At 43.4% G+C, this 26,124-nt stretch overlaps 3 protein-coding genes across 4 annotated transcripts; 1 reads left to right on the forward strand and 2 right to left on the reverse strand.

Annotated features, from left to right (window-relative positions):
• Positions 1-14,884: 14,884 nt before the first annotated feature.
• LOC6614133 (guanylyl cyclase-activating protein 1) lies at positions 14,885-15,799 on the reverse strand. Its single transcript, XM_002038550.2, has 3 exons — positions 15,349-15,799; positions 15,180-15,287; positions 14,885-15,095 (listed from the first exon to the last, which is right to left on the reverse strand). The coding sequence occupies exons 1-3, from the start codon at positions 15,706-15,708 to the stop codon at positions 14,910-14,912; spliced, it is 654 nt and encodes a 217-aa protein (XP_002038586.1). The 5' UTR covers positions 15,709-15,799; the 3' UTR covers positions 14,885-14,909.
• A 371-nt stretch (positions 15,800-16,170) lies between these two features.
• Positions 16,171-17,245, reverse strand: LOC6614134. The gene is made up of 3 exons (XM_002038551.2): positions 16,774-17,245; positions 16,608-16,718; positions 16,171-16,555 (listed from the first exon to the last, which is right to left on the reverse strand). The coding sequence occupies exons 1-3, from the start codon at positions 17,131-17,133 to the stop codon at positions 16,349-16,351; spliced, it is 678 nt and encodes a 225-aa protein (XP_002038587.1). The 5' UTR covers positions 17,134-17,245; the 3' UTR covers positions 16,171-16,348.
• An 824-nt stretch (positions 17,246-18,069) lies between these two features.
• On the forward strand, positions 18,070-18,994 carry LOC6614135 (EF-hand calcium-binding domain-containing protein 1). 2 transcript variants are annotated; one of them, XM_002038552.2, is made up of 3 exons: positions 18,070-18,539; positions 18,595-18,702; positions 18,762-18,994. In XM_002038552.2, the coding sequence occupies exons 1-3, from the start codon at positions 18,186-18,188 to the stop codon at positions 18,960-18,962; spliced, it is 663 nt and encodes a 220-aa protein (XP_002038588.1). In that variant the 5' UTR covers positions 18,070-18,185; the 3' UTR covers positions 18,963-18,994. The 2 variants fall into 2 exon arrangements, with proteins under 2 accessions (XP_002038588.1, XP_032577654.1); XM_032721763.1 differs by having other exon boundaries at positions 18,745-18,895.
• The last annotated feature ends 7,130 nt before the right edge of the window (positions 18,995-26,124 follow it).

A 26,124-nucleotide genomic window follows, 5' to 3' on the forward strand; every position in this document is an offset into this window, starting at 1 on the left:
CGCCCAATTCCCCTCGGCGCTAATTTAAATCCACGCCATTTACGGCTGGGTATGGAGATGCTGCTCCAAATCGATCTCACAGCCATTAACGCTGAACATTTCTGAGATTTTTGTTTGCCCGATTTCGGCAATTTCACGCCACATGCGATTCAATATGGCCTGGCCGACCCCGCAACCGTCCGCATTCACATGCCACACAATGGGATAATGAAAATGCTGGACTGCAGCAACGACGGGGATGCCCGCTTAACTCCATGTGGCGACCTGGAGACGCAGGACTGGACGGGGTGTCCGAGTGTCATTACAATGCTATTATCAGTTACAATAAAAACGGCCACAACTCAAAAATTTAATTGAAGCCCACGCACGGGGCGTAATTGTTAACTTTCATTACGTAATATCCGTAACGGGCCCCGGACCACGAACACGGATCCGAATCCGCATCCGCATCCGTTCTCGAACGCGGTTCCAGTGGCCTTGGCCTCTTGGGGGATTATGGGGTAAAGTGGCGGCAAAAAGCTGAAAAATTGCAATGCTTTCATTACGCATCCCCTTGCATATTTTTGTTCGTATTCCCGGTGCTCTTTATCTCCGCACTTTGCCCTCGCACTCCCACTGGTCGGGCAATTACGCCAGCACGCATACTTGTATATCAATTAATTATTTTTATGATTCCATAAAAACGATTCGATCCAGAGCACCCAGCACCGCCCGCTTGACCCAGCCGGAGTAATGATAGATGCAAATGTTTGGCCGCTCCACGGATGGATTCGTGGGTCGATAAATTCGACAAAGTAAAAAGTCAGCCAGGTGCAAATGGATTTAACAAAAGGATGCGTGCGGTGCATCGAGTCAGGGACTATGAAAAAATATATCAAAGTTAATAAATAACAGGGCCATTTTAAAAATTGTTTAGCATACTTATAGAAATGGGAATTGATCTGCCTAATCCTAACGTTCTAGCTTAGATGTAGTTTCCATTTATACGGACAGATGAACGGACAAAGCCAGCTAGGATACTACTATATGATTCCGACCAAATATATACATATGTACTATTTACGATAGGAAGCACTGCCATCGACCTCCTAAATCCGCATTGATATGCAAAAACACTCCCTTAAACTCCAACCTCACAATTCGCATTTCACCTACATTTCTTGAGTCCTTAGGGCTGCGAAATGTTATGGATCCAGATATATAAGTTCACTGCACTGAATATTTATAATGCAGGGAGCGAGCTTTCACTTCCGACCCGGTCAAAGGAAGTCTCATTTTAATGTATTCCCTCGCACGACTTTCATTTGTCTTCACTTTCGCTTTCGTCATGGAAATGATCCAAACGAACTGCAAACATGCTCCACTGCATTCGGAGTCGGCGAGGAAGTGAAAGGGGTAAGTTGAGGCCAAAATTTTGAAGCACTTTTCCTACCACTTCTTGCAATTTCACTGCATTTTCACAGCTAACAGTTGGTTGGTTGGTTTGTTGTCTCGAATGTGTAAAGGGTCATTGATATCTGGCCATTTGATATGTGATTTGGACACTATAAGCTAACACTATTTTTTTTTAATTGAATTCAAATAACTGACTTTCGAGTGCTTATGGAAATTGTCAATTTCATTTGAACCTTTTCAAAGAAATTCAATTACTATTGGATTTACACCTAAGATGTGTTGATGTTGCGTGTTGTTCGACTTTTTGGCAATTTGTTTGCTTTGAATTGATATTTGTAATTATTTTTGTTATTCATCAGAGCACTGTTTGCAATTCCCCCGGCAATGCGCAATCGAAATTTAATTAAAATTTAAGCCCTGAGAGGGCGGAGCTTTGTCTGAATATTGCAAACGCTTCAGTAATAATTACGGCAAATCAAGAAATAAAATCATATCTTCGTGAGCAAATCCTTATTTAATTTGGCAGGCTTTATGATTTCTAGCGCTGAAAAATATTCAATTAACAAAATTGCGGCGTCTAAATTTGCTGGCTTGCTACTCCTACGCCCAACGCCCTGCAATCCATACGTTGAATCTTCCCGATTTGGTGCCCCTGCTCCTCCTGCTCAGTAATGAACGGCTCGGAATAAATAAATATATAAATTCTTCAAGATTATAAATTTTATGCAGTTGTAAACAATTTCAGACATGCGACCGCAGGCTGGGTGGGTGGGTATCTCATTCGGGTCGGGCATGGAAGGACGGCTATTACATGGAAAAAGAGGCGGATGTGCCACAGTTGCATAAAATTGCATACGGAAAACTGAACCACCACAACTTCTGGGGCAACGTCGATGGCTGCGACGACGTTGTGGCTACGGAAGAGTGGAGCAGCTGCGGCGTGGGTGGTGGTGGGCGGTGATGGTGGGTGGACCCGTGGGTGGCGGTGGGCGGCGGTGGGTTGCATCCTTCCTTGGCGGACATTTCGGTTGCGAGGCACGTTTTAAAGGCTTGATTTATGCGCACTAACTTGGATTTTACAGCCCCCTCTCGCAATGCCCCTCCGCCGGCGAAATCGTCTCATCTGCGGCGGCTGCCACTGTTCTGTGTGTGTTCCTTTATTTTTTGTGTCGCATGGAAAGGATTATTTAGAGTCAGCGGCGGCTTGCAAGAGTCTGAACGATAAGGACGCAGGATGAACGACAATGGCCAGCAGCGACTTTGGGATGCGAATGGGTTGGCGATGAGGACGAGGATGCCCGTCTGATGACGACAAAAGCGCTGCGATCATCGCAGCAAGACAAGTGTGAGGGATGAAAAATGGAAATGCCGCTGAGGTCCCGCGTGGAAACGAATTCCAGCCGCAAACACCCGTTCCAAGTTCAAATCCAATGAAATCGAACGAAGATGGTCTGAAAATTGATTGCAAGAAATTAATAATAAAACTGTTGTCACACGCTGTGATGGAGCAAAGAATGGTGTTTATAAGAACAATTCGAATTTTCTTTAAATATGCTGTTGGATATCTGTGCAATATAAGATCTAGCAAGCTTCATGAAGAAATTATAAACATTGCTGTTTACATATTCGAGGGCACACAATTAAAAGTGGTTAATTCCAATTTGTAGAAAATGGTTAAGAAATCGCAACACACCTTCAAGTGCATGCCCACTGTGCAGCTAGCTGTAAAATAGAAGCCAAAAATGTGTGTGCACTGCATCTCCGCTCTCCACCCTGAAATATCCAGCCACTTTTGCCGCAGATAAAGCTGTCCAGCCAACCGAACGACTAACCTAGATGGGCCCTTTCACGACGACCCAGCCAAATCCCAAATGCGGCTAAGGAGACGTCATAAAGTGCACCTCGACGACAACAGTAACGCAGCAGGCAAACGCAAAGAGTTTTCGGAGTCAGTGCGTTGTGCTTATAAATTTTGACATTTAATGTGCACCTCGGCTGCATTCGCTTCGATAAATAATTCCGGAAACATTCCTTGGCCGTTGGCATCCGGAAAGTGTGTGTGGGAGCCAAATGCCAAATGAACATCCGTTTTGCTCTGCTAGATTTCACCATTGTTGGCAGCAATTTCAGCAGCTCTTGAGAGGATGAGCACGTTCCTGGGAAGCTGCTAACCAAATTCCGGGCAGAGTCAGAGTTGCATAAAAATAAGTAACCACACGTTGGCAGTTTCTCCACTTAAAAAACAGTTTTAGCTTTCTAAAGATTGCTTTTCTATTTAAGGCATCGTGCAAAACCCCTTAATCAGAAACAAACTATTAACCAATTATATCAATCAAATTAAAATGAGTAAAGAGATCTCTTAAATTATTGGTAGTTCATTTTGTACAACAGTTACATTACAAAATTCTTATCTTATGATTCAATGTCCCTAAAAAATTGCATTTGTTCGATTACCCTACTTATCGTTGCACAAACTGAAATAGCTCAAGGCTCGGATGAACCTGTCCAGTTCTCGCTGGCCAAAAGGGAAATTTCGCTTTCGGAAAACGCCCCAGGGCATTTGGCCGCATCGTCTCACTCGGACACTTCCCCTGCGCAAAATATGAAAATTAATTAAAACTTTCGCAAGACACGCACACGGTGAAAGGAGGGAAAAACGAAACAAACAAACAAACGGACAAAGCTAAAAGACACCAGCAGAGTTGGGAAAAAAGTGGAGAAAATTATGATGACCATGATGAAGCCAAAGGTAAGGAAGTGGCCGGGGCAGGAGGCGCATTCAGGAACGAGGAGCTTCCATTGGGGTCAGCGCGTGCGGCAGACGTTGCTGCTATTAATCCATCCAAACTCAAACACACGCACAGAAATTCCCGGACGGGCACAAGTTCATAACGCGAATATAAAAACGTTGCAGGATATCGCTACAACAGACAATTTCCGGGCAACTTAAACTTGAAGCCGTCCCCCAGTTCCTTTGCCCACGCATCCGGTTTTGTTTGCCAAGTTTCTGCTTGGCTGGGCCTCAATGCTCTCGGTCAGAGCCAGGACCAGTCGGAACCGGCTCTATCCACGGGCAGCAGCCCGCCTGTATAAATAGTATATAGCTGCTGCCAATGGATGCCGATGAATTCATGGCCAAGTTGGGTGCACCGAAAAAGAAAAAAAGCGGGTGGTGAAAAATTAAATTATTAAACCAGCGCCGGATGTCCATTGGGCTCAGGACAGGGGCTCAAAGGAATCTGTCGCAGCTGTTAACTATGCTGTTCCCCCGAAAAATCCGCTCAAGTTGTCAACTTCCCGGGATAAAGTCGAGCCAGGGAAAATTTCAAGCCCAGCTTAATTTCCGGTTACAGATAGGATCTTAACGCTTCCCATGAATACTGATCCAGATACTCGATCGATTAAAATTAATACGCTTAGTCTATATGATTATGACTACACAGCTTCTGGTTGGTGATGCTACAAATATAACAACTGGATGGAGGATTTAAATAATTCATAATACAGATTCAAATTACATTCAAATGAACAAGAATTGAATTACCTACAACACAGTATATATATTATAGTGAAGTTAGGTGAAGTTCATGTTTAAATCGCTAGTTAAACATTAGTGCAGTGGCTCGCTCTGATCCACACACTCGAGTAAGCCAAAAAGTATGCTACGAAAATGCAACATTCGTCGATGTTACCAACTAAAAGTGGTTTATGCTTTGTTTGCGTAACATAATCGCATCCACAGAGCCAGACCGCATTCAGAAATTCCTCCCAAGCACATTTAAAAGCTATTCTTCGGAAGTTTCGTAAACTTCATTGCGGAAGATGAGAAGCAGAACAGGTAACTATTAAATAGCCTGTCATCCCACACATACATGACAAAGTTGTATGCATAAGCGGCTGGACATGCATGCATGTGCGGGTGTGTGTGCGGTATCCTTTCAGTGGGGCAGGAGTGCAATAAAGAAATGACAACGGCAGAAGAACAGTTAAAGCTCTTTGTATGCAAATGCAACTCATGTTGGATCTGGATCCACTTACAGGTCCCCCCGCACTACCTTCCGCTCAACCTGTTACCCCATTTTGGCCACCCCTTTCGATGCAGTTCTATGCTGATTTTTTCCCGCCACTCGAGCACTCGAAAAGGCGAGCCAGACCACTCCAGCTGGATGACCACAGAAATTAAATGAAATCTTCTTTATGTTGGCCTGAAGCCTACGGGTAAGTGCTCTCCTGGTCCCAGGACCTTTGTATGTTGCTGTTGTTTGTTTGTTGGTTCTCACAATTTATTGTTATTCGCTATATTTATAGTTTGCCTTCAATATTTCCGCTTAAAAGGCAATGTAGTGAGAAGTGAGCACACTGAAATACATGCAAAGTTTTACTTAAAACAAAAAGTTTAAGACGGTCCGAGAGATGCGGTACAGGTAGCTGCTTTAAAAAGGTGCTTTTTGTAAGACGGCAAGATTGGTTTTTGGATCGTATTGCGTGCAATTGAATATAATATGAAAATATATCATTTTTATTTTAATATTTAACAGATCTAGAGTAACTCAGCTTCAATGCTTTTAGAGATATATAATAACTATGTTCAATTAATGTTCCTATATTCCGAAAAACTCAACTTAGTTTTGATATCATGTTTCAATACGCTTGCAGAGAAAGTTAACCGTCACTTATAACCTTCACTTATCCTGAAGCAAAATCACTGGGTATGGAAGTGCTGCAACGGCACGCACCTGCATTTAAGCATATCTCGGCAGTCTTAAGAACCATTTCGACTGTGCCACCTGCCTTTTGGTAACACGGACGTGGACACTCACATAACCACATACGCGTGAGCCGGGGTCCTGCCACATGGCTGCTCTTCATGGCTGATTTATGCGCTGCGAGTGCAGCGGCAGCCAACAGTGCTGCTGCTTCGAGGTAAGAGAATGCTCGAAAAGTGGCTGGCCAAGCCCACTTTCGGGGCCCCAGCCTAAGTGGTTTATACTCGGCGAGATTTTGGCCGAAATACCTATAAATTTTAACTCGTTCGTTGTCTAAGTGGGCAAATACAAGTTGCCGCATTCTCATCCGCATCTGCAGCCACATCCACATCCACATCGACATTCGGCATTTTTGCCAACATCCTTCTTCTCCTCTGCCGGAGGTACGACTTGCAGCACTTGTGAAAAGTTTTGCGAAATTGTTGTCTAAAAAGTTTCTCCTGCGGTTTCAGGTTTTCTCTTTTTTGTGTGGGTTTGCGTTAAGCTTAACGCACAAATTATTTGCTCAAGTTGGCCGTGCTGCACTGGCCAAGAAAAAGGACGAAGAAAGGAAAATGTTAAAGGGCCAAGGTGTGGTAAAATATTTAGAGTCAAGCTACTTTAAAAACAAACCTTTTAAATAAATGGCAAATTGTGTTTAACCGAAAAGGCAGAATTAATTTATGCGCCATCAAAGTGGAAATCTGCTGTCCCAGGTCCTTCAACCACTGCGGTCGAGAGCTTAAAAGGAGGAGTGGAAAAAATCTGGCCACATAATCCCTTGTAATTATGCCCGAATCGCTTAATTTTGCAAATCCACCGCGATAATTAACTAAAAGTGTCATTAAGTTTTAAGCAGAAATAAGCAACAATGTGCGACTCGAGTTGGGACTCTAAATCTGTGAAGGAGGGACTCGATGGCGATGGCGATGGCGTTGGGAATGGTCACGGGGATAGCGATGGCGATGGCGACTTTGTCAACAATAACAAGCAACGTAATTACGCTGGATCCAAGACTGGACCCAAAGCCGCCACAAAAACAAAAGGAAGCAAAAGAGAAAGAGAAATTAAGCAAAACATAAAGAGGACGCGGCTAAAGCTGCGAACAATGGCGACTGGCGACAGGGATGCCCGCGTGGAGACACCTAAGAAGGTTGGGAGAAAGTGATCCAACAGTGGGATACCCAGTATTCTATTGTTGGTCTTGGTCAATAGAGGAATCAGAAGGCAATTTCAGACCAAAAGCTAATAAAATTAAAGTAAATATTCTTAATGATTGAATACTTTACCTTTATAGAACCAATGAAATAACTGTCCAAACTACCCCTTACTATATACATTCCATCTTACATCATATTCTGCATAAGTGATTTATGGCTATAAAATAAATTATTTTTAGCTAGAAAATAAACACTGTTTTTATAAGGTTTTGTAGCACTAAATGAATTTTAAGACAAAAACATTGGGCCCATGTAATCATTTAAGTACTCATTTTTAAATTTTATTCGTCCTATTAAGTTACCACATTTTGATAATCCACCTTAATACGCCGAAGCATAAGTAATGCATTGGTTTTTAAAATCATTCCGCGAGCTTAGTAAGTCTCTTAGTGCCTCGAGTACCCTGTAAAAGGAATGGGGCGAAGTGGGTCGACTTACACTAAACATCCATTTGGGAATTAGCCGGCGAGGCGAAAGCCCCACAAAGCGTGCCACCATTTGCGCCCAGCTGGGATGCACAGTGGCGTATCCGCAGGATGCAGGACTCGCAGGACTCGCAGTACATGCGGACCGATGACCACGCTAAGTGCAGGTTTACACAGGCCAATGATTGTGCGCCCGGCGATTGCGTCGGCGATCCTTATTACAGACCGCGCTAATTCCCATTTGAGATTGTCGCCCCTGCTGAACGACCTCGTCTTCGTCCCCAGCCAACATCCTGCGGGCTGGAAAAGCGCATCGGAATAGTGTGGGTGTGGGTGCGGAGGAGCATTCCGAGGAGCAGCAGGGAGCAAGTGAAGCAACAGCGGAAGCCGAGAACTGCTAAACACGGAAGCACAGCGAGTTGGTGAAAAAATATCTGGAATTGCCGTCTTTGTTTGTCATCCTGCCGGATTTCTGCAGCGGGTGTGGACGGCACGAGGAAACGAGGATACAAACATGGGAAGCAATCAACTGAATTTTACAGTGCATTGGAAGACACACTGCCCGAGGCACGTATCATTGACCCAGTGGATGGCACAGGATAATAAATAAAGTCAACAGATGTTTGCTATTGGGAAAGGTGATGGGGAATATGGAAAGGGTACCACAAGGTATAGAACTCAAACTGAATTACCTTTAAAAAAATTGATGATAATTGGGCTTCTTAATGATAAAAGAAATATATGCAGAATAAACTAATGACCCCTAATGAAAATATTAGTAGTGGTCCAGTATAATTTATACTTTAGTAATGGGACCAATCCTTACTTTCAATAGATCACAAACAAACCATTCAAGATAACTTAATTTTAGATAAGTTGTTGCTTAAAATAAAAAAACATTGCAAATCATTCAAGTTTATTCCAAATAAAAAACATTATAGACACAACATTATTTCCCATGAGTAGACAGTAATGCATAGTGTATAAAATGGTTGCCTGGCAGGAAATGTAAAACGACCATCTAGTGAAACATTTACGGCCCAGCTTGCTCCATTGCCATGGATACTTTGCAGCACTTAAAGCATTTTGAAAAGCTAACAAGCTAACGTCAACGTCAGTCGCAGCCCTCGGAGCTGCTAGTCCGAGACCAAATCCAAGAGTCCAAGTCCGAGTCGGAGCTGTCAGAGTGGGGCAGTTGCAGTGCAGTGCCGAGAAGGACTGTAAATAAGTAACAAGGATATCCAATTATTCCTTCACCACAGCCCACTGGCTGGCAAAGTGGCCGGATCGCAGAGCAGAGGGCTGCCGGCAGGGTATATAAGTACATAAATGCCTGGGCCTTCAGCAAGGAGCAACGATTAAAATGCTAGGGTCCTGGCCTAAAGGCTTTCATAAATTTGCACATAATAAAACGAAATCTTTGCCTAAACTTATCCTATTAATGTTGGTACACCACACGCACACGCATCGCACACCCGCACACCCACACACTCGCACTCACATGTCGGTTTGCGATGGACAGAAAAGGACACAAGCTCAGAGACAGGGACAGACAGACAGACGACAGAGGGAGAGAGAGGGAGAGCGAGACGGACAAAGTTTATATTCAATTCCCAGGCTAAAATGCGAAAATGCCTAGAAATCCATTTACGTAAATTCTCTATTTAGCATGCATTCGGGGCATTTTCATTGTTTTTTTACTCTGTATTGCGCATCCTCCAGGCTCCACATCTTCCCCTTCTGTCATCGAATTTCAAAGCTAAGCTGTAGTTTATTTTGATGGGCTTTCGCTCAGGCACCCGGCTTGCTCCTTTTGCTGACCCGTTTGTGTGTCCTGCGGCACTTTCTTTGGTTACAGCCCCATCGCTTCCTTGCTGTTATTTTCTTTTTTCCCACACGAATATTATCGAATTTCGATTGTCTTAGGAGACCCAAGAGTCTGGCCTTCGAATCCCCCATGAAAGTGGAGAAAAAATGAAATTATGCGCATTGAGTTGTTCGGCAGACCCAAAACAAAGGTGATGCCAAGATATATATATAGTCATATGTATGTATGTATATGTGTTTATATATAGAACTGCTTGTGTGGGTCCAACCAGATTTGTTTATAGCTTTGTATAAGAGCAAACCTCCGAAACGTGGATCCCTGGGCTCAATAGTTCGAGCTCTTTGAGAAACACAGTATTGATATTAAGAAAGGTAACGAATTTCCGGAAATTTATTTTCGAAGGATTAAAGTTTTACTTGCATTTGCGAGTTGAATCCACTGCCAAGTGCTTCCTCCATTGGCTTTCGGGTCATTACTTGACTTCTTGTCCCGGAGTTCGCCAACAACTTGAAGTCAGCTTAAAACTTGAGAGCTAACACACACACACACACACACACACTTATGGATAAGTCCTCGGTGTGAGTGTGTCAGAGTTTGCCACTGTAACTATGTCATTGCGGTCTCCTTAATTCATTTTGTTTGTAGGCGGCGCGACATTGTCACTGTCATCGTCATAGCCATCCCCATCCCCATCCCCATCGCCATCGTCATTGCCAGTGGAAACCGCAGTTCACTGAATGCTGAAACACCGCCCGCGAAAGAGACGGGAATATAGTCAGCGAAAGAGATGGCAGTACAACTATACAACAAGGCACTTAAAAAAGCTGAGGTAGATAAGCTATAAATAAGTTAAATACATAAGTTGTTCTACAATTCAATGAAGCCAGGAGAGACTAACATTTTATTTATCTTTTGCCTTTAAACTAACTTTTTTTTTTAAGTGTACCAAGTGATTGAGCCAGACGAAAAGCCTTCACCAGCTGTTGTTCTCGGCGTTGTTTTTAGTTGAATGGCAGCGCTAAGCGGATTAACGCTGTTATTTTAAGTTCAACAAACGAAACGAAGAATAAATTAATGAGTTTCCACTGTGGTCGAGCAGACGGCATTCGGCCCACCAAATGGGTTTAACAGCATAAAGCCAAAAGCCCAAACGCACACACAAAGCTGCAGGACTTCCTTCCCCTATCGAAATGTGTGGGTTCATGGACCAAGTCCAGCCATTAAGGGTACTCCCCAAAAATTGTAATCTTTCCGTGATTCCCTGTGTTTGATATACCCTAGAATGCTGGTTATAAGAATCGATTTTGTAAATGTAAAATTTTGTAAATAAAAATAAATAAGATTACTTTTCAACTATCAATATAAAGAATCTCTAATTTTGTTAAGATGCAAATTCCAAAACTAGGATGCTATCACCAGAAAATACTTTTGTAATAATGAAAATTTAAGGAAACTTAAAGTAAGGGTACCCAAATATGCAACTTAAAAATCTCACCTGACCAAATCGTAAGCTCTGTCATTTTATTTTTTGAAAGTGGCTTCTTTGCCCCGTTTTTTTCTAGTATTTACTTTTGTATTTTTAATTGTTATAGTTTTTGCATTGATTGTTCGTTTGCAGCGAGTGCATGGGAATGTGCCGGACACTGAAATTGTAATTAGTTCAAAATTTATGCGGACCCACTTCCGCATTTTTCCCCATCGAGGATCACGTCCGTACTCGGAGTTTTTTTTTATGTTTGCGTTGCCGTTGCCATGTCCTGGCAATTATTATTGGTGTGCATGTTTTTTTGTTCTCATTTTTCCTTTGTTTGCTTTTTTTTATGAAAATTCTATGAATTTCCAATCCCAAATCGGATTACGGCATTAGCCGGACTCAGTGCGCTGAGAGGCACCGCGTAAAAAAATAGCAATTGGAAGGGCAACAAAAGAAAACAAAACTTTCGAAGGGCTGAAGGTCGCGGCAGGGCCAAAAAATGTGCTGGCCATGCCGGGAACACAAAAAATTGCCAATAATTTGAACTTTTATCATAATGATATGCAACTAAGCCGTCAATGAGAAGATATACACAGGCGTTTAGCTGGTTCGATGTCGAGAGCAAAAAAGTTTGGCACGAAAAGCACAAAAAAACGGGGAAAATGGCAAAGGGTTGCAAAATTGAGCTGCGATGCAATTAAGCAGTTTCCGACAAATTGCCATCCAATATTTCTGGCCAGGACAAGGCGCTGGTCCCCGAGTCCCCGAGTCCCCGAGCCCACTTCATCGTCCCCCTCCTGCCAGGTTGCATCCGCCAGTTCATCCGCTCCTTGCTTTGACGAGCACAGCCAAGCGGATAATGGAAAGCGCTCCGCCTTTGACGGCTCCTGACTTTGAGCTGCACTCAGATGCGAGCTCTACTTAGTCGCTCTAAGTTGGCCGACATTTTTGTATCGCATTGCAAAATTCGCCGCAAAATAGCGGGTAATTAGCCAAAGTTCTGAGCTCTGGTAATTAATTCGGGGCAGTTCGCTTGTTAGTCAGTGAAATTGATAATTAGCATATTGAATGATGTAATTATTATCGATTTTTAGGATTTGAAAGGCAAGTAAGAAAGTTAGCTTTTGGATTTACAGTAAATTTATTACAATTTGGTTAAAGGATGGGTGATGGACTAACGCTATCTTAATACCTTCAAAAAAAAAAAAAAAATATTTCTGAAAATTAAATTTCTGATAAGAAAGACATAATGTAAGTTTTCTAAAAGAGATTCGTTAAAGTTTTCTGATAATAATTAATAATATTTCTCTTTAAACTTAAACAAATTTAAGAACTCATTAAAGACTCTTAGCCCTCCTCCTTTAAAGTGGACACGTTACTCAGTGAATTTTTTCAAAAAAAAAGTTCTGAAGTAGAAAAACACACAGTTTTTCAGCCACTGCTTGAGATACAATTGACAAACGCTATTGCCTTTTAACCGGGTTTGTTTGTGTTTCCCTTCTCAATTTGCCACAAAGTAGTTGCCACCCGGAATAGTGAGAGGACGAGTATGAGGACGGCACAGGACGAAAAAGTTGCGGAGATGAAATTTACTTTAACGAACTCAAATTCCGTGAACCTTTGAGATGGCCAGAAATTAACTCAGTCGCTTACACTGTCACAGAGAAAGCCAAAGCCAAAAGCCGGTGCAGAAATGCAGCAAAAAATACTTGGCTTTGATTCCTTGGCCTCCTGTCTGTCTCCCTTTGCTTCGGTTCGTTTTCCTTGTGTTTTATCTTGCCGGCTGTTCCATGGCATTCATTATGCCAGGACCCGCCCCACCCTCGTCCTTCATCTTCCTGCACCTAGTGGCCCCTCGATTCGCCTTCATTTATCACAGTTTGTGCGCATTTGTCGAGTCGCCTTATCCCGAGTGGGTGGCCTAACTTCCGCTGCCGCTTTGACAGCCCCCAGATCCCCGGGGAAAAGCCCGAGACAAAACGGACATTTCTCCGGGGGAGAGTGGAGAAAGTGGCAGTGGCAGTGGCGAGTGAGTGAGTCAAGTTGTCAAAGGGAACGCTTGGCTGAAAAATGTCTTTTAATTAGTGTTTAATTGAATTGCAAACTGGAATTTTAATCGAAAATTGCAGCGGGTCGACTTTTCCGCCCCGTTTGGCCCCAAAGTTTGCATTGTCCACTGAGCTGAATGGTTTCTTTGCTTTGCCAACTCGGCTTGGTCATTGATAGCCCAAAAGTCACTTGTCGCCATCACCAAGGATTGTCAATGGACTGCGGTTAGATTTCCGAGATACAATTTGGAAATGGGAGTTTCTTGGGTGTATTCTAGGTGATGAGAGCCATGTTTAAGCCATATTTAAACGTTTGTTTCTGTGGGATTAAAGTCAAGATGATTAAGTTGAAATATAATGATCATTGGAAGTGTTGCAAAGACCTACAAATTATTATTAAAATTATAGAAAATAAAACAGGAGAAAAACAAACAAAACGGTCTTTAGAAATATTAACTACACCTTTAAAAGCATAGGTATCGAGTCCCATAAGCTCTACCTTACTCATCTGTCCTCTAAATTGCTGGGCACCATATGCCCACCCGGGTTAATTGATTATAATTACATACATGTCCTAATGCAATTCATCAAACGCGCATTGTCCCCGGATCTCCAGACCGACTGCCACTCCTCCAGGTCGGCTGGTCTCCACCTCCCTGGTTCTCAGGTTCCACGGCTCCCGTGGCCTCCGGCGGAACGCCCTGCACGCCTTTGACGGCAATAATGAGCGTAATGATGCTGCCGGGGCTGCAGGCCATGCGGATGCTGCTGTTAATGCCACAATAAAGACCGCAGCATGGATGCCGATGGCCGGAGGAGCGCTAGCTCGGTTGAGGCTCAGGCTCACGTACAAATTGCATGATTACTATCAGGGATAATTAATGTTGATGCCAGCGAGACTCAAACATGTTGGCCGACGGCAGACGACGGACGGCGGACTGTTCAACAATAGGCCAACTGGGAGGGCCAGGAGTTCTGGCCAACTCAAGTCCCGAGGCCACATGCTGGCTTAGACCGTTGATATGGGGTTTCCAGACTGGAAGTTGTCAACTGCAGCCAGGCGAGTCGATCAAGCCAACCCGTTTTCGTAGTTTAAATGAAACTAGAAGTTGCTGTGACTTAACTATGGTGTCGAGTGCAGATTTTTGGGGATTTGGTGGGTAACTAAGCCGCCCGCTGGCAGCATAATGTAAATGAATTCGAATCACATAATGCCACTGCATAAATGCCAAATCATGGCAAATACGTGAGCATTCAGTGGCTTAGCCGTGTCCCAAATACTTGCAAATGCCAATTGAATCGGGCAAATTATCAGATGAAGAGGGCGGGCGGAAAAGCCAGAGCACATTACACACAATTCTCAAATTGTTTGACCTGAACACCGCACAAAACCGTACGTAATGTAATCAAACGTATTGAAGTTAATGAGCTACTTAACCGACTTCCACTTCCGACAGGCACTGCAATCCCATCCACTGTGGAATGTGCGGCTGTGGTGAATCATATAATTATGAGATGCCTTCAACTGGGTCGAGGACCCCAGCCGACCACAAATGCCCGCAGTGAAGGTGAGCTTGGGCCACTATAAGCCACAGTAGGAGTTATTGCTTTAATTCAGATGCCGCTGGTCAAAAGCAATATTTAGAATTGGCATTTTAAGGCCTAAATAAAAAGTATCGCTCAATGTTTAGGTGTCCGTTTCAGGCTGGGATTCTAGCATTCGAAAAAAGGGAACTATTCAGTAAACACTTTTTCCAGACCACCAATATCATCTTTAATTCATTTTAAGTTGCAGGTTAATACAATGGGCCATAAGATTTTTGTCCTCCTTTGATGGAAATAACCAACCTAAGAACTCCACTAAAATTGGCTGCTGTTCCACGACAGTAGAATAGTCCTCGTAGGAAATGACTCCGTCCTTGTCCAGATCAAACTTCTTCATGAGGAACTCGGTCATGTCCTAAAGTATCAGATTGTTAATTAGTAATATCCATCCAGCTGTTTTAATTACCACTTCAAGTGAAGAGTAATTATGTTTACTTACCGCCTTAAGTTCGTTAAGTTCATCTTCGTCTTCGCCGTAAAAAAATTTTTCGCAAGCCGTGCCAACTTGCTCGCGATCAATAACGCCAGTGCCTTTGGTATCATAGACCTGTGGGAAAACGTCTCAAAGTATTTTCGATACAAATTTACTTAAGGATACCAGGACTGACCTCGAAGGCAAATCGCATTCGCACATGAATGTCATTGGTTGTGTAGAGATGGAAGAGGTGAATCCAGGCCCTGGGACTGACATACTTCGTATCCTTTGTGATGGCGAGCAGAGTGCGTTCGATCACCTGGACACTGGCCACGTTGAAGAGCACCAAGAAGATCTGATAGAACTGCTTCTTCGTCATCTGCTTGCACTGCGGTCCGTTGGCCTTTGAGAACTTGTAATAAACGACGAGCAAACAGGTGATGTCCGTCTGGGACAACTCCGAAGTTAGGGTTAACTCCTTGATCAAACTCCCGTAGAGCGCTGCAAACCGACTGTTCTCCATGCTATCTATGGTGGCGTCTAGGTTTTCCATAGCTAAATTATTTTTTTTTTGTTTTTTATTTATTTGTAATGGTTGTTTTTTTTTTTTTGTTACTTTTGCTTTTTTTGAAACTATTTATTTTTGTGTGTTTTCTTTTTTAATTTTTTTTGTATTTTGTGTTATGTTGTGGTTGGCAGATGGATTTTGAATAACAATGCTTAATATAGCTTTCAAGTACAAAATCAAAGGCTTCCTGCTTCGCTTTTTTTTGGGCTTTTGGCTATTGGAATAATATAAGTATCCAACGCGGCTCATCGCGCGTCCTTATAGTTCTTCTTTACTCATACAGTATCCCCTAATGTGTAAATATCCACTTGATCAGAAACCCTTGCAGAATATGAACATAGAGATTTTGGAGAGCTAATGATGCATCCGTAGGTTGGCTAGTTCAAATAGAGTCGCCCACTCTATCGCCTTATATATACACCAAGTTAAAAAAGAACCAATCGCAAGTCCTTTTAAGACAACTCACGCGAAACATTTGCTTTATTTTAAATGTGTTGGTGGAAATTTGATATATCATGCTTATAAAAATTATGAATTTGTAATCATACAAAAATTTTGAGCAACTACTTTTGCGGCATCCATTTGGTCCTCATTTATTGTGATCAAGCTTAATCAAATGACAAGCCTATTTTGCGTCCGGGTTACAATAATTGAGCATGGAGTCCATGTTGATAACATGGGCCATGAGATCCCTTTCTTCGTTCGATGGAAATAGCCAGCCCAAGAACTCAACCAAAACGGGCTGTTGGGAAACAACCGAGGAGTAGTCCTCAAACGAAATGACTCCATCCTTGTCCACATCAAACTTCTTCATAATAAATTCAGTCATGTCCTGTGAGTGAGTAAATTGTATTAAGTTATTCCAAATTGAAAAGTAAGCTTACAGCTCTGAGCTCAATTAGTTCATCCTCGTCGTCGCCTTCGTGGAAGAATTTCTCGCATGCCACGCCCACCTGCTCGCGATCGATAACTCCGGTGTTCTTGGTGTCATAAACCTAAAAAAAAAACCCTATTAGCATTCTAAAAGTGCTTAAACAATCCATTACTCACTTCGAAGGCAAACTTCATACGGCGCTCCAGATCCTCTGTGGTATACAGCTCAAAGAGATCAACCCAGGCACGGGGACTCACGTACTTGGTATCCTTGGTGATGGCCAGTAGGGAGCGTTCAATCACCTGAACATTGGCCACGTTGAAGAGCACCAAGTAGATCTGGTAGAACTGATTCTTCTTCATCTGCTTGGCTGCAGGTCCGTTGAACCTGACGAACTTGTAGTAAACGCAAAGCAAACAGGTGATGTCCAATGTGGACATTTTCGAGGTTGCAGCGATCTCCTTGATCAATCCGCCGTACAGGGCCGAGAACTTGCTGTTCTCGGTGCTATCGACAGTGGAGTCTAGGTTTTCCATGGTTCACGTAAGCTCACGGTGATTTACTCTTTACTTTGATTTACGACTGGATATATGATATTGTTCGATGATCGATCGAGGTGTTATAATGATTGAATTGATATGTCTAGTGCAGTTGGCATATGTTTCCTTCGCCTGCTTTTCTTTAATTTGAAAATTTAAATGGTTGTCCTCTTTAAGCGTTTTATGAGAATTAAAATGTTTCCAATTTCGTTTCCGCGCCATTTGTCTTGCTTAACAAATTTATGCCGTAAGTCTCTTCCAAACACCGTACAAAAAATATATCAATCAAAAGTCCATACCAAAATCCAGCCCAACTCGGCTGTAAATCCGCCAACACTTGGCGATGTCAACTGTGGAGACATTAAGGAGCGTGAATCCTTGCCGCCCTCTCTCCTTCCTCCTTCCTCCTTCCTCATCCCCACTTATTTTATTGTTATTATGCCGTGTCGAGCGGCTCAGCCGCCTCCTCATTTTTTTGGTATTTCGGTGGGCGTGGCACGTGTGAGTGTGTGTATGTTCCGAAGGGGGCATACAATTACACAACAAAGGGAAGGAGATTCCGAACATTTGTTACCCCAAACAAAATGGCTACACAGCCATTTCCGCCGAATTTCCACATGGAAGGCTTTACACCCATCTCGGCGCTTTTGTTTGGATTATTATATTCGCGTTTCTCATGCGCACAGCTTTCAGCTTTTGCCTCAGCCTTTGTGTGTTTCATCAGGCGGGTTTGTTTCAAATATTTATTCGAAATGGGGGACAGATGTAGTCCATGTAGCGTGGCTGATGTATGTTTTATGTCGCGGCGTTGTTTTATCGCTTTTAAATTGCGCTCGTTACATTCCCTGCGATTCCTTGGGCTGCGGCTGCGACTTACCCAATCTATTTGCAATTTGTCTTGCATAACCCTCACCCTTTTAAGCAGGCCAGAGCCTCATAAGTTAGGCATTTTCATCACACACCCGAAACACACGCAACATTACACAGTACTCTCTTAAAAAATATTTTAAATAATAATTACTTGTTTACCATTGCCATTAAAAAACACAATGAACCGCATCGACCTTACCCTGGACGACATGGCCAACAACAAGTTCCTCACCATGTACAGTACTCTGATCAAGAGCTTCGCTGCCTCCACGGAGTTTTCCACCAGCGAAGTGGTCAGCCTGCTGATCGTGTTCTACAAGTACGCCCTGAACAACAGATCCCGCATGATGTCCACCAGCCAGCTGTACAATCTATTCCTCGTCAGCTTTGGGATCTTCGACGTGACCATCATCGACCGCATTTCGATGAACATCACGCAGGACGGCCGATCAGTCTCTCCAGAAGCCTGGATGCGGCTGTTCTGTGTGTTCTTCAACGGAAGTCTGCAGGAGCGAATGAAGTTCGCATTTGAGGTAGTTACTCCGAAGTCGTAGCTACTTATTTATTAAATTTTCCCATGAACTACAGGTTTATACAAGCGGTGGTGCTGTGGTTCTGAATCGCGAGGTGGTCGGCGTGGCCATTGAACAATTCTTCACTGGCGATGACGACGACGAGGTCAACGAACTGCGAGCGGTGAGTGTCCTGAGATTACTGACCATTATGCTTGCTTTTCAGCACACTTTTCCGTGCAGGACATGTGCGAGTTCGTATTCGGAAAATTCGACACCGACAAGGACGGGGTGATATCGTTTGAAGAGTACGCCGAAATTGTACAGAATCAGCCTGGACTGCTCGAGTTCTTGGGTAAAATATTCCCGGATGACAAGGACAGATCACTGGTGGCGTACTGCCACAACATTGAGTCTATGTTTCCGCCAGAATGTGAATATTAAAAGAAAGAAAGGAGGCTGTTCCTTGTGGAAAATTCTTCGTATTTTGCATAATTGTATACATTCTCAGCCTGCTGAGGAAAGCTTTCATAAAATAACGCAAGTGTTGAAAATTGGCGCTTAGAGGCCTGCAAGCCGGCTTACAATAAAGTCATTTTCCATTAAGTACATACTGGGAAAAGTTGAAATTGCCTCCGCAGACTGCGACTGCCACTGCGGTCTCCACTGTTGTGTTTTTTGTCCCGAAATCTGTGTCTTGTGTTCATGTTCAACTCCTTCCAAATGCTTTTCGATTGTGTGTGGGCGGTGCGGCAACTTTTGTTTGTCTATTTTGCGGCTTTGTAGAGCAATTAAATTTGCGCAACATATGCGGGCTCCGGAGGCAAAACAAGAAATGCTCACAGACACAGCTAAATTCTAATTAAGTTCCCCAAAAATTATATGGATGCGGGAGATGAAAGAGAATGAATTTCAAACGTAAGTTTGTTAAAGGGAACCTATAGAAAAAAATTAACAAATTTGGTTTTCGAAAACTGTCGGACTAAAATTGTGTTCTAAAACAGACATACACTTTCGGTTTTAATTGCTGTTAGAATTAAACCTATTTTATATACGAAAATCCAAGCGCAAGTTGGTAGAATCAGAATAATTAAACAGAAAAAAGAATTTACCAAACATAAAGTAGAAACTACATAACGGATGTGATATCCAAATGCCTTGTTCTCCGCAGAAACCAATCCTGTCAGCTGGAATTTTGTGGCAGTTCTCCGACAGTTGGGCGAATTGTTTAAGAACATTTCCAAGACGAGACACTACAAGTTCTATGCTGCGGTTGCCTTCCTCTGACATTGGGCCTGCCACAGATTTCTATCCATCTATCAATTGCTGTGCGTGCAACGGGGCGTATGGGTAACCTCGAAATCGAGAGCGCAGAACTGAAAGTTGGCCATCATGTTGTGTGTGGGGCAATCAGAGAAATGCCAGAAATCGGATTGCCTGGCACAACAATTTGGGGACCCAGAGTCATTGACACGCCTCGTTTTCGGGGCATTGGCTGGGCATTAAATTCAGCGCGTGACTTTTACCCCAGACATTTGTTGCTGGCCCGCCCCAGAAAATTCAGCACGAGCCCGGTCCGGGTTAATGAAAAAGGGATCTGAAAAGGCTCAGTAGAAAGCATGAAAAGTGACCGCGACATCCAGCTGGGAGCTGCCCCACTGCTTCTCCGTTTTTTTTCCTTTTTTCACTGGAGTTCAGAGTTCGTCACGACTTCGCCACTTTGCTGCAAAAGGGTCCTTGGCTTGTTGTCCTTTTTCAGCATTAACACGCGGCCTCCTGTTGCATTTCAGTTAAAATTGCGAGGGCCAACGATCCCTGCTCCTTTTTTCCTTCGCTTTTGTGGCTCGAGTGTGCTCCCCCACCAAAAAACAATGCCACAGAGCAAAAACGCAAAAGGGCAGCAACAAATTGGGCAAAAACAAACATGCTACCCACATTTGTATTCCTGAACGATATATCCTGCTGTTATCCTTTCGCGTTCGTCAGTCCATTTATCGCAGCCAAACTTTTGACTGGCAACGGTTTGCTTTCCTCCGCACTTTTTGCCGACTGCAGTAAATCTTGCAGTGCAACCGGTTGGCATTTTTATGAAGTTATACCGCAAACTCAGCTGCATTCCGTCCGCCGCCCAGTGCATTAACACATGCCAGATGAAAATGTGCATTTTCCAAATGAAATGACCGCAATGAGAGCGTGGGTGGAACCAAAAAGGGGTCAACTTTTTACCATGAGATTGGCCTCCGACGCTCCGCCGGTTACAAATATGATTAACCGCAGCTATTAAGGCACCAATTTGTGTTTTTTTGAGCGGCAAAATTACAGACACTACACTCCTTATTCAACCGATTAACGGAGTTCAGGTGAGTGGATGAAATGAAATCGTTATGGGTTTTACGTAATATGTTCGGTATATTAGCGATGCTAAAGTTACACCTCTACTTAGACCTTCTCTCTCGACTAAAACATCTGAATTCGCCAATATCTTATTTTCACTAGAAATGCGAAATGAAAACAAACCATTCGAACAGAAAGATAGGAATCATAATGCAAACAAATTGCCTTTTTAGAATTCAAAGTGCGGACAAGGCAGGCTCTAATGCGTTTATGCCCCGGGCGAATCTGCGAATCTGCCCTCGAAGGAAGAGGAAAATGCGCATTCTGGCTTTGCTTTTACGATAACGATAACAATGATAATAATAATTCGATTCGCATAATGCATAATGCCAGGCGACCTGGAATCGGTTTGATTGTCACATTGTCATCATCTGCATATTAAGTACAAGTGATTACATCCTCGCACTCGGGAGATACAGCCACGGCTACAGATACAGATACAGGTGAGCACATGTCCTTGCGCTCGGGCTGCTGTGTGCTGCATTAACAATTCGGCATTTAAATCCAGTCAAGCATCGGGGAATAAGAAAAACTCCGAGCACATTGCGCGCACGGAGCACAAAAGCCAAATATCTAAGAGATACATATGTATCCTTTGTTAACGAGCACGAGTCGGTGCAAATGTAAATGTTTTCCAATGGGTTTTTCGGAGCGGTGGCGATGACGAGGGATCCCAACACGTTTGACACGGCGGCACGGAGAAATCAAATCAAATCGGTTTTTGGGCGAGCAAGGAAATCGGAAACGGATTCCATTTCAGGCACGTGAAGTCGTTTGATTATCCTGGTCTTTGTGCTAATGATAGAGCGGTGAACCCCGAGGAGAGTGCGGCTCCATTGTTGTGCTGAATTGTGTGTTGCTCCAATATTCCCCATAATCTCTCACGTGGCACTGGTGGGGAAAAACTCATTTGGAGCAACACAAGCTCCAATTAAGTATGACCAACTTCCACAAGCGACTGTGCTGCACTGAATTGGACTTGGAGCTGCACATGTACAGTGGTTGTTCCAATTGTGCCACCAAAGATTTTTCCTTGAATTTTATAGTCACTTTAACATTTAACATATCCGTACTATAATTATTCGCAAACATCTTCATATTTTCAGTAAGTTTTTATTTTAAGGACACAAATTTAGTGCGTGCACAGGTATGCAACACATTTTCCAACAGGCACTAGTGTATCTGTTACTACGATTTCCACCCCAGCCAGCTGCACACTGTTTCGTTTTCTTTGTCTTTGGCCCGGAATTAAGACTAAGCACTTCGGAGCACACAACTGGCATAAACAAAAGCCAGACAATTGGGAGAGCGGGGGGAGCTGAAAGGAAGAGTGCCGGAAAAGCTGCAGACCGACTTTGGCTGCGGAAAACTCGTACTTGAAAAATCGTAAAATTGAAATTATAATTGCCACTGCAACTGAATCGGAGCGCTTCTTCGTTGTGCGGCGCTTGCTGCCAAAGATGCTCTAATTACGCCCCTAAGTGGCTGGAATCATTAAAATGCTTCTCAAATAATAATTGCCCGCAAACAATTCATTTCACCAGCGCTCTCCCAATTGTGGAATCTTAAAGTATGCTTTCCAGTCACTGCGGGGAGTACCCACCTTTCTCCGGGGAAACTCCAAGAGCTGAGGCCACTAACCGACTTCAGTTGGCAGGCGATGGTGAAGTGCATGTGGCACGCCGGATGTTGTGACAGTGCCAAAAATATTTCCCCATTCTCCCGCAGACCCCAGCAGGGATAAAATGCAACCATGTGCCCTGCGGCACTTTCAGTGCCCCACAATGCACAGCATTCATTTTTTGTGATCCAAATTCAGATTCGGTCAGTTGTTCCACTTCGCTCTTGTGCGCTGACATTTCTGCTAAATATTCAAAAAGTTTGCCCGCTTTGGTGTCTCACTAGTTTTTTGATGTCGAGCGGATTTTTATACCATATCCGAATGTTTGTCGTACACACCATTCCATTTGGGGTACAAATCAGGCTGATGGCTTTCTGTTTTCCGTTCGATAGTTTCGTGCGACAGCTACACACGTCGCCAGGACACTGGGACACCAGGACATCAGGACACCCGACAGTTGTTAGCCCGGAGTTTAGTTTTCAACTGCGTTACGCAGGCAAATCCACGTAGGGAATGAAATGGAATGTGAATTTAATCTCTTCAATGGCAGCTCGGCTCAACTTTCAATAGTATCCGTGGGTCAGGCGAAAATCCGGACTTTAAATGGCTGAAATCCAAATGGATTTCAATGAATTTTATTAGACTACACTGTTGTCTTTGATTTTCTAGCAACATTTGTGTCTAACAGGAATTGTATATAATATTTGTTAGTTTGGAATGTGTGAACCGATTAATTATGTACAGCATTGTAGGTGATATGTCAAACAATGGTTCAAACGATTCATTTGCTTATTTACGCTATACGGATTCCTAATAGGTTAATTAGGAAAGATAATAAATATTCGAGGATTCACTGCCAATTCCTTTGAATCTTCACCTCACTTTTAATAGCAAATCAGACTTTAAAGTGTGATTAAGGTGTGATTAAACAATTACAAAAGCAAGTTTGTACCATTTCAACATGGTAATAGCTTTAAATTTCCCATCGTCTAATGTGCGGACATTCATTTCGCATTTGGGAGTTATCGGAAAAGCAGCAACACTTCAGATTTCAAATTATTTTTAAGTACCCGAGAACTGTAAATTGCACAAAAGCCAATTCTTAGCATTAGGAAATTGTTTTGTATTTCTGCGTATGTGTTTGTGTCTCCCACAGCAACAACGATAAGAAATCCCAAATAGACAAACGTAAATGTGGCCTCTTCTGGGGTCCAAGCTTGTGTGTTGATTCCGGGTTCGATTCCCTCGCAGTGCTGAAGCCCCTGTAAGCCGTGCCTTAGATGCACTGTAAATAAAAGTTTAGCCCGAGAAAAAATTATTAAAATATGGAAGCTACAACTGTATAGTCGGGATGTCAGTAATAATATATGTTAATGCAATTATATAAACAAAAAATGCATTTCGTGTGTAGGCCCATTTTTAAGGTACTATTAAGTACTCTTTTAAGTGCTTTCACAAACGTTAAATGTCCAATTATTTATTGAATATTTGCACACATTTATTTGATGTAAATATGTTGCAATGAATTTTGCAAACTCAATGTGTAATTTTGCCCACTGCACAAAAGACGGAGGAGACGCTGTGGGAACATGAACCAAAGTGTTTGTTGCATGCAACTGATTGCAAAGGATTTTATGGCTGTTGCTGCTGCAGTTTCCGCAGTTGCCCCTCATCCTGCGCCCTGTGTCCTTAGCTCCCCTTGGCAGGGCGATGCAAAAATCCACAACAGCAGCAGCTGCCGATCGCAGCAGCAGTGGCAGCAACAGCAACAACAACAACAGCAGCCATGCTTAAGAGCTGCAGTTTTCAGGGGATGAGGGCGCAAAAATGGGGACGCAAATGGCCTGGCAAGGGGTGAAATGTCTGCGCCGGCTTCCTTGTTGCCACAGAAGGTGTCGCTGCACTGGCAGTGGCGCGCTGTTGTGGCAAAACACGAGCCCGCATCATCAGCAGCAGCAGCAGTAGCAGTAGCAGCAGCAATGCCAGTTGCAGCATCGATGGCAGCAGAAGCAGTAAAATGTCGACATCAGCATTACATGCGAGAATTGCTCGACTGCGGATTTGCAGTTTAATGGCAATGCATCCAGGCGACTGGCAAGCCGTCGATGCAATCGGCAGGCAATCGGTGACGGAAATATGCTGCGGTGCCGTGTGATGCGGTTGTCATCCTGTCATCCTCGTCCTGCATCCTTGCCACCGCCCGCGTGATTAGCTGGTAGGCGAAGGTGTGGGCCAAGGTGCAATTTTCCACACATCGAACTGGGGCTTGTCAGCCTTCAAAACAGTTCCGCGATTTTCGGCTGAGGCCTTGCCAAAATAATCCGGAGCGGCATTTAACCGCCTCTCAAATCCACACTGTCAGCGGCACAATGCGCTGGTAATTGCTTTGGGACATCAATTGCAGAGCAGCCGGATTCGGGCGGATTCGAACTTTTGAAGCTTGGCTTAGGCTGTGTGAAAAAAATATCTGGGTCGTTTTTGAGCAAGGACTCTTATTTTGATTTTGATTGCATGGGTTTTTTACGAAAATATTTTTGGCATAGCGGATGAATGGTCCTTCAGATTTAAGTAATAAGTTGCCAGAACTCTATTAATAGTTTGGGATAGTACGGAATGAAGTAATTTTTAAGGCAATTATCTGCGTGAAGGCAAAAAGAAATTAATTGCACTTGCTACAGATGCACTTGGAAACTTGATTAATTACGCAAATAAAAATGTTTCAATGATTGGAAAACTGATAGCACAACGTTTATGATTCCGAAGACCCTCACCCATTTTTTCGTTAAGGACATAAAAATATGCCGTGCCGAAAAAACTCAACAAGTTTTCCAATAAAATTAAAAGTTTGCCTGCATGCACAGATTTCGCAGATTTCACAGAATCCATTGAAAGTAGCAAATACAAATACTAACGAAAAATAGAGAAAGCTGGCGATGGGTGGAATGGGGGGGTGGGAGGTTGGAGCTGGTCAGGACCAGCGCTGTTGGCAAAGTTTTGATTGCCAATAAGGATTTACAGGTGATAATACAGCATAATCTGGCCACGTTCCACGTGCCGCGTTGGCAGGGCAACATTCTGTTGTAAAATTGTATCTGGAATTTTGTAGTTACCTTGTGCTCCCGGCTTTTACCCGCTTTTCCTTTGCGAGCTGCATGCGCGGAAAAGAGTGGAGCGAAATGCATTAAAATGGATTTCGAAACTTTAAAACTCAATTTCAATTGCACAGAAAAAGTTTCGCTCTGCGATTTGCATATTTACGTGAAAGGGAGCTGGAAAACAATATCATCCCGCGGCAGCGCAAAAAATGTATGAATTCCTAGGTCCACCTGGGATGTTCAGAAATTAATTAGTTTCGCTCGTCCCCAGATCTTGGCCCTTCAACATTATCTGCAGCTGCTGCCGTCGACTTGGAAATGAAAAAGACAAACAGAGGAGCTCCTCTCCTCTGCTGCCAAGTGTAATAATTTGAAAAGCCATTGCGCCTCCGCTGCTGGGACGCGAAAATTCATTCATTTGAAAAATTAAGTTTTCTCACGGACAACGCCGCGTCACACCGTCGGCCAATGGGGCGTATGAGTGACCTGATTTCAA

This window comes from Drosophila sechellia, chromosome 3R (assembly GCF_004382195.2).
Source record: "Drosophila sechellia strain sech25 chromosome 3R, ASM438219v1, whole genome shotgun sequence".
NCBI lineage: Eukaryota > Metazoa > Arthropoda > Insecta > Diptera > Drosophilidae > Drosophila > Drosophila sechellia.

What these genes read in the sequence shown, in the direction of transcription:
- LOC6614133 (XM_002038550.2), bottom strand. Translation starts at nt 15,708, where the DNA reads ATGGAAAACCTAGACGCCACCATAGATAGCATGGAGAACAGTCGGTTT. An exon ending in GAATGCGATTTGCCTTCGAG is followed by an intron (nt 15,288 to 15,348) that starts GTCAGTCCTGGT and finishes GTTTTCCCACAG; the next exon opens with GTCTATGATACCAAAGGCAC. An exon ending in AACTTAACGAACTTAAGGCG is followed by an intron (nt 15,096 to 15,179) that starts GTAAGTAAACAT and finishes CTGATACTTTAG; the next exon opens with GACATGACCGAGTTCCTCAT.
- LOC6614134 (XM_002038551.2), bottom strand. Translation starts at nt 17,133, where the DNA reads ATGGAAAACCTAGACTCCACTGTCGATAGCACCGAGAACAGCAAGTTC. An exon ending in GTATGAAGTTTGCCTTCGAA is followed by an intron (nt 16,719 to 16,773) that starts GTGAGTAATGGA and finishes TTTTTTTTTTAG; the next exon opens with GTTTATGACACCAAGAACAC. An exon ending in AACTAATTGAGCTCAGAGCT is followed by an intron (nt 16,556 to 16,607) that starts GTAAGCTTACTT and finishes ACTCACTCACAG; the next exon opens with GACATGACTGAATTTATTAT.
- LOC6614135 (XM_002038552.2), top strand. Translation starts at nt 18,186, where the DNA reads ATGAACCGCATCGACCTTACCCTGGACGACATGGCCAACAACAAGTTC. An exon ending in GAATGAAGTTCGCATTTGAG is followed by an intron (nt 18,540 to 18,594) that starts GTAGTTACTCCG and finishes CATGAACTACAG; the next exon opens with GTTTATACAAGCGGTGGTGC. An exon ending in AGGTCAACGAACTGCGAGCG is followed by an intron (nt 18,703 to 18,761) that starts GTGAGTGTCCTG and finishes TTTTCCGTGCAG; the next exon opens with GACATGTGCGAGTTCGTATT.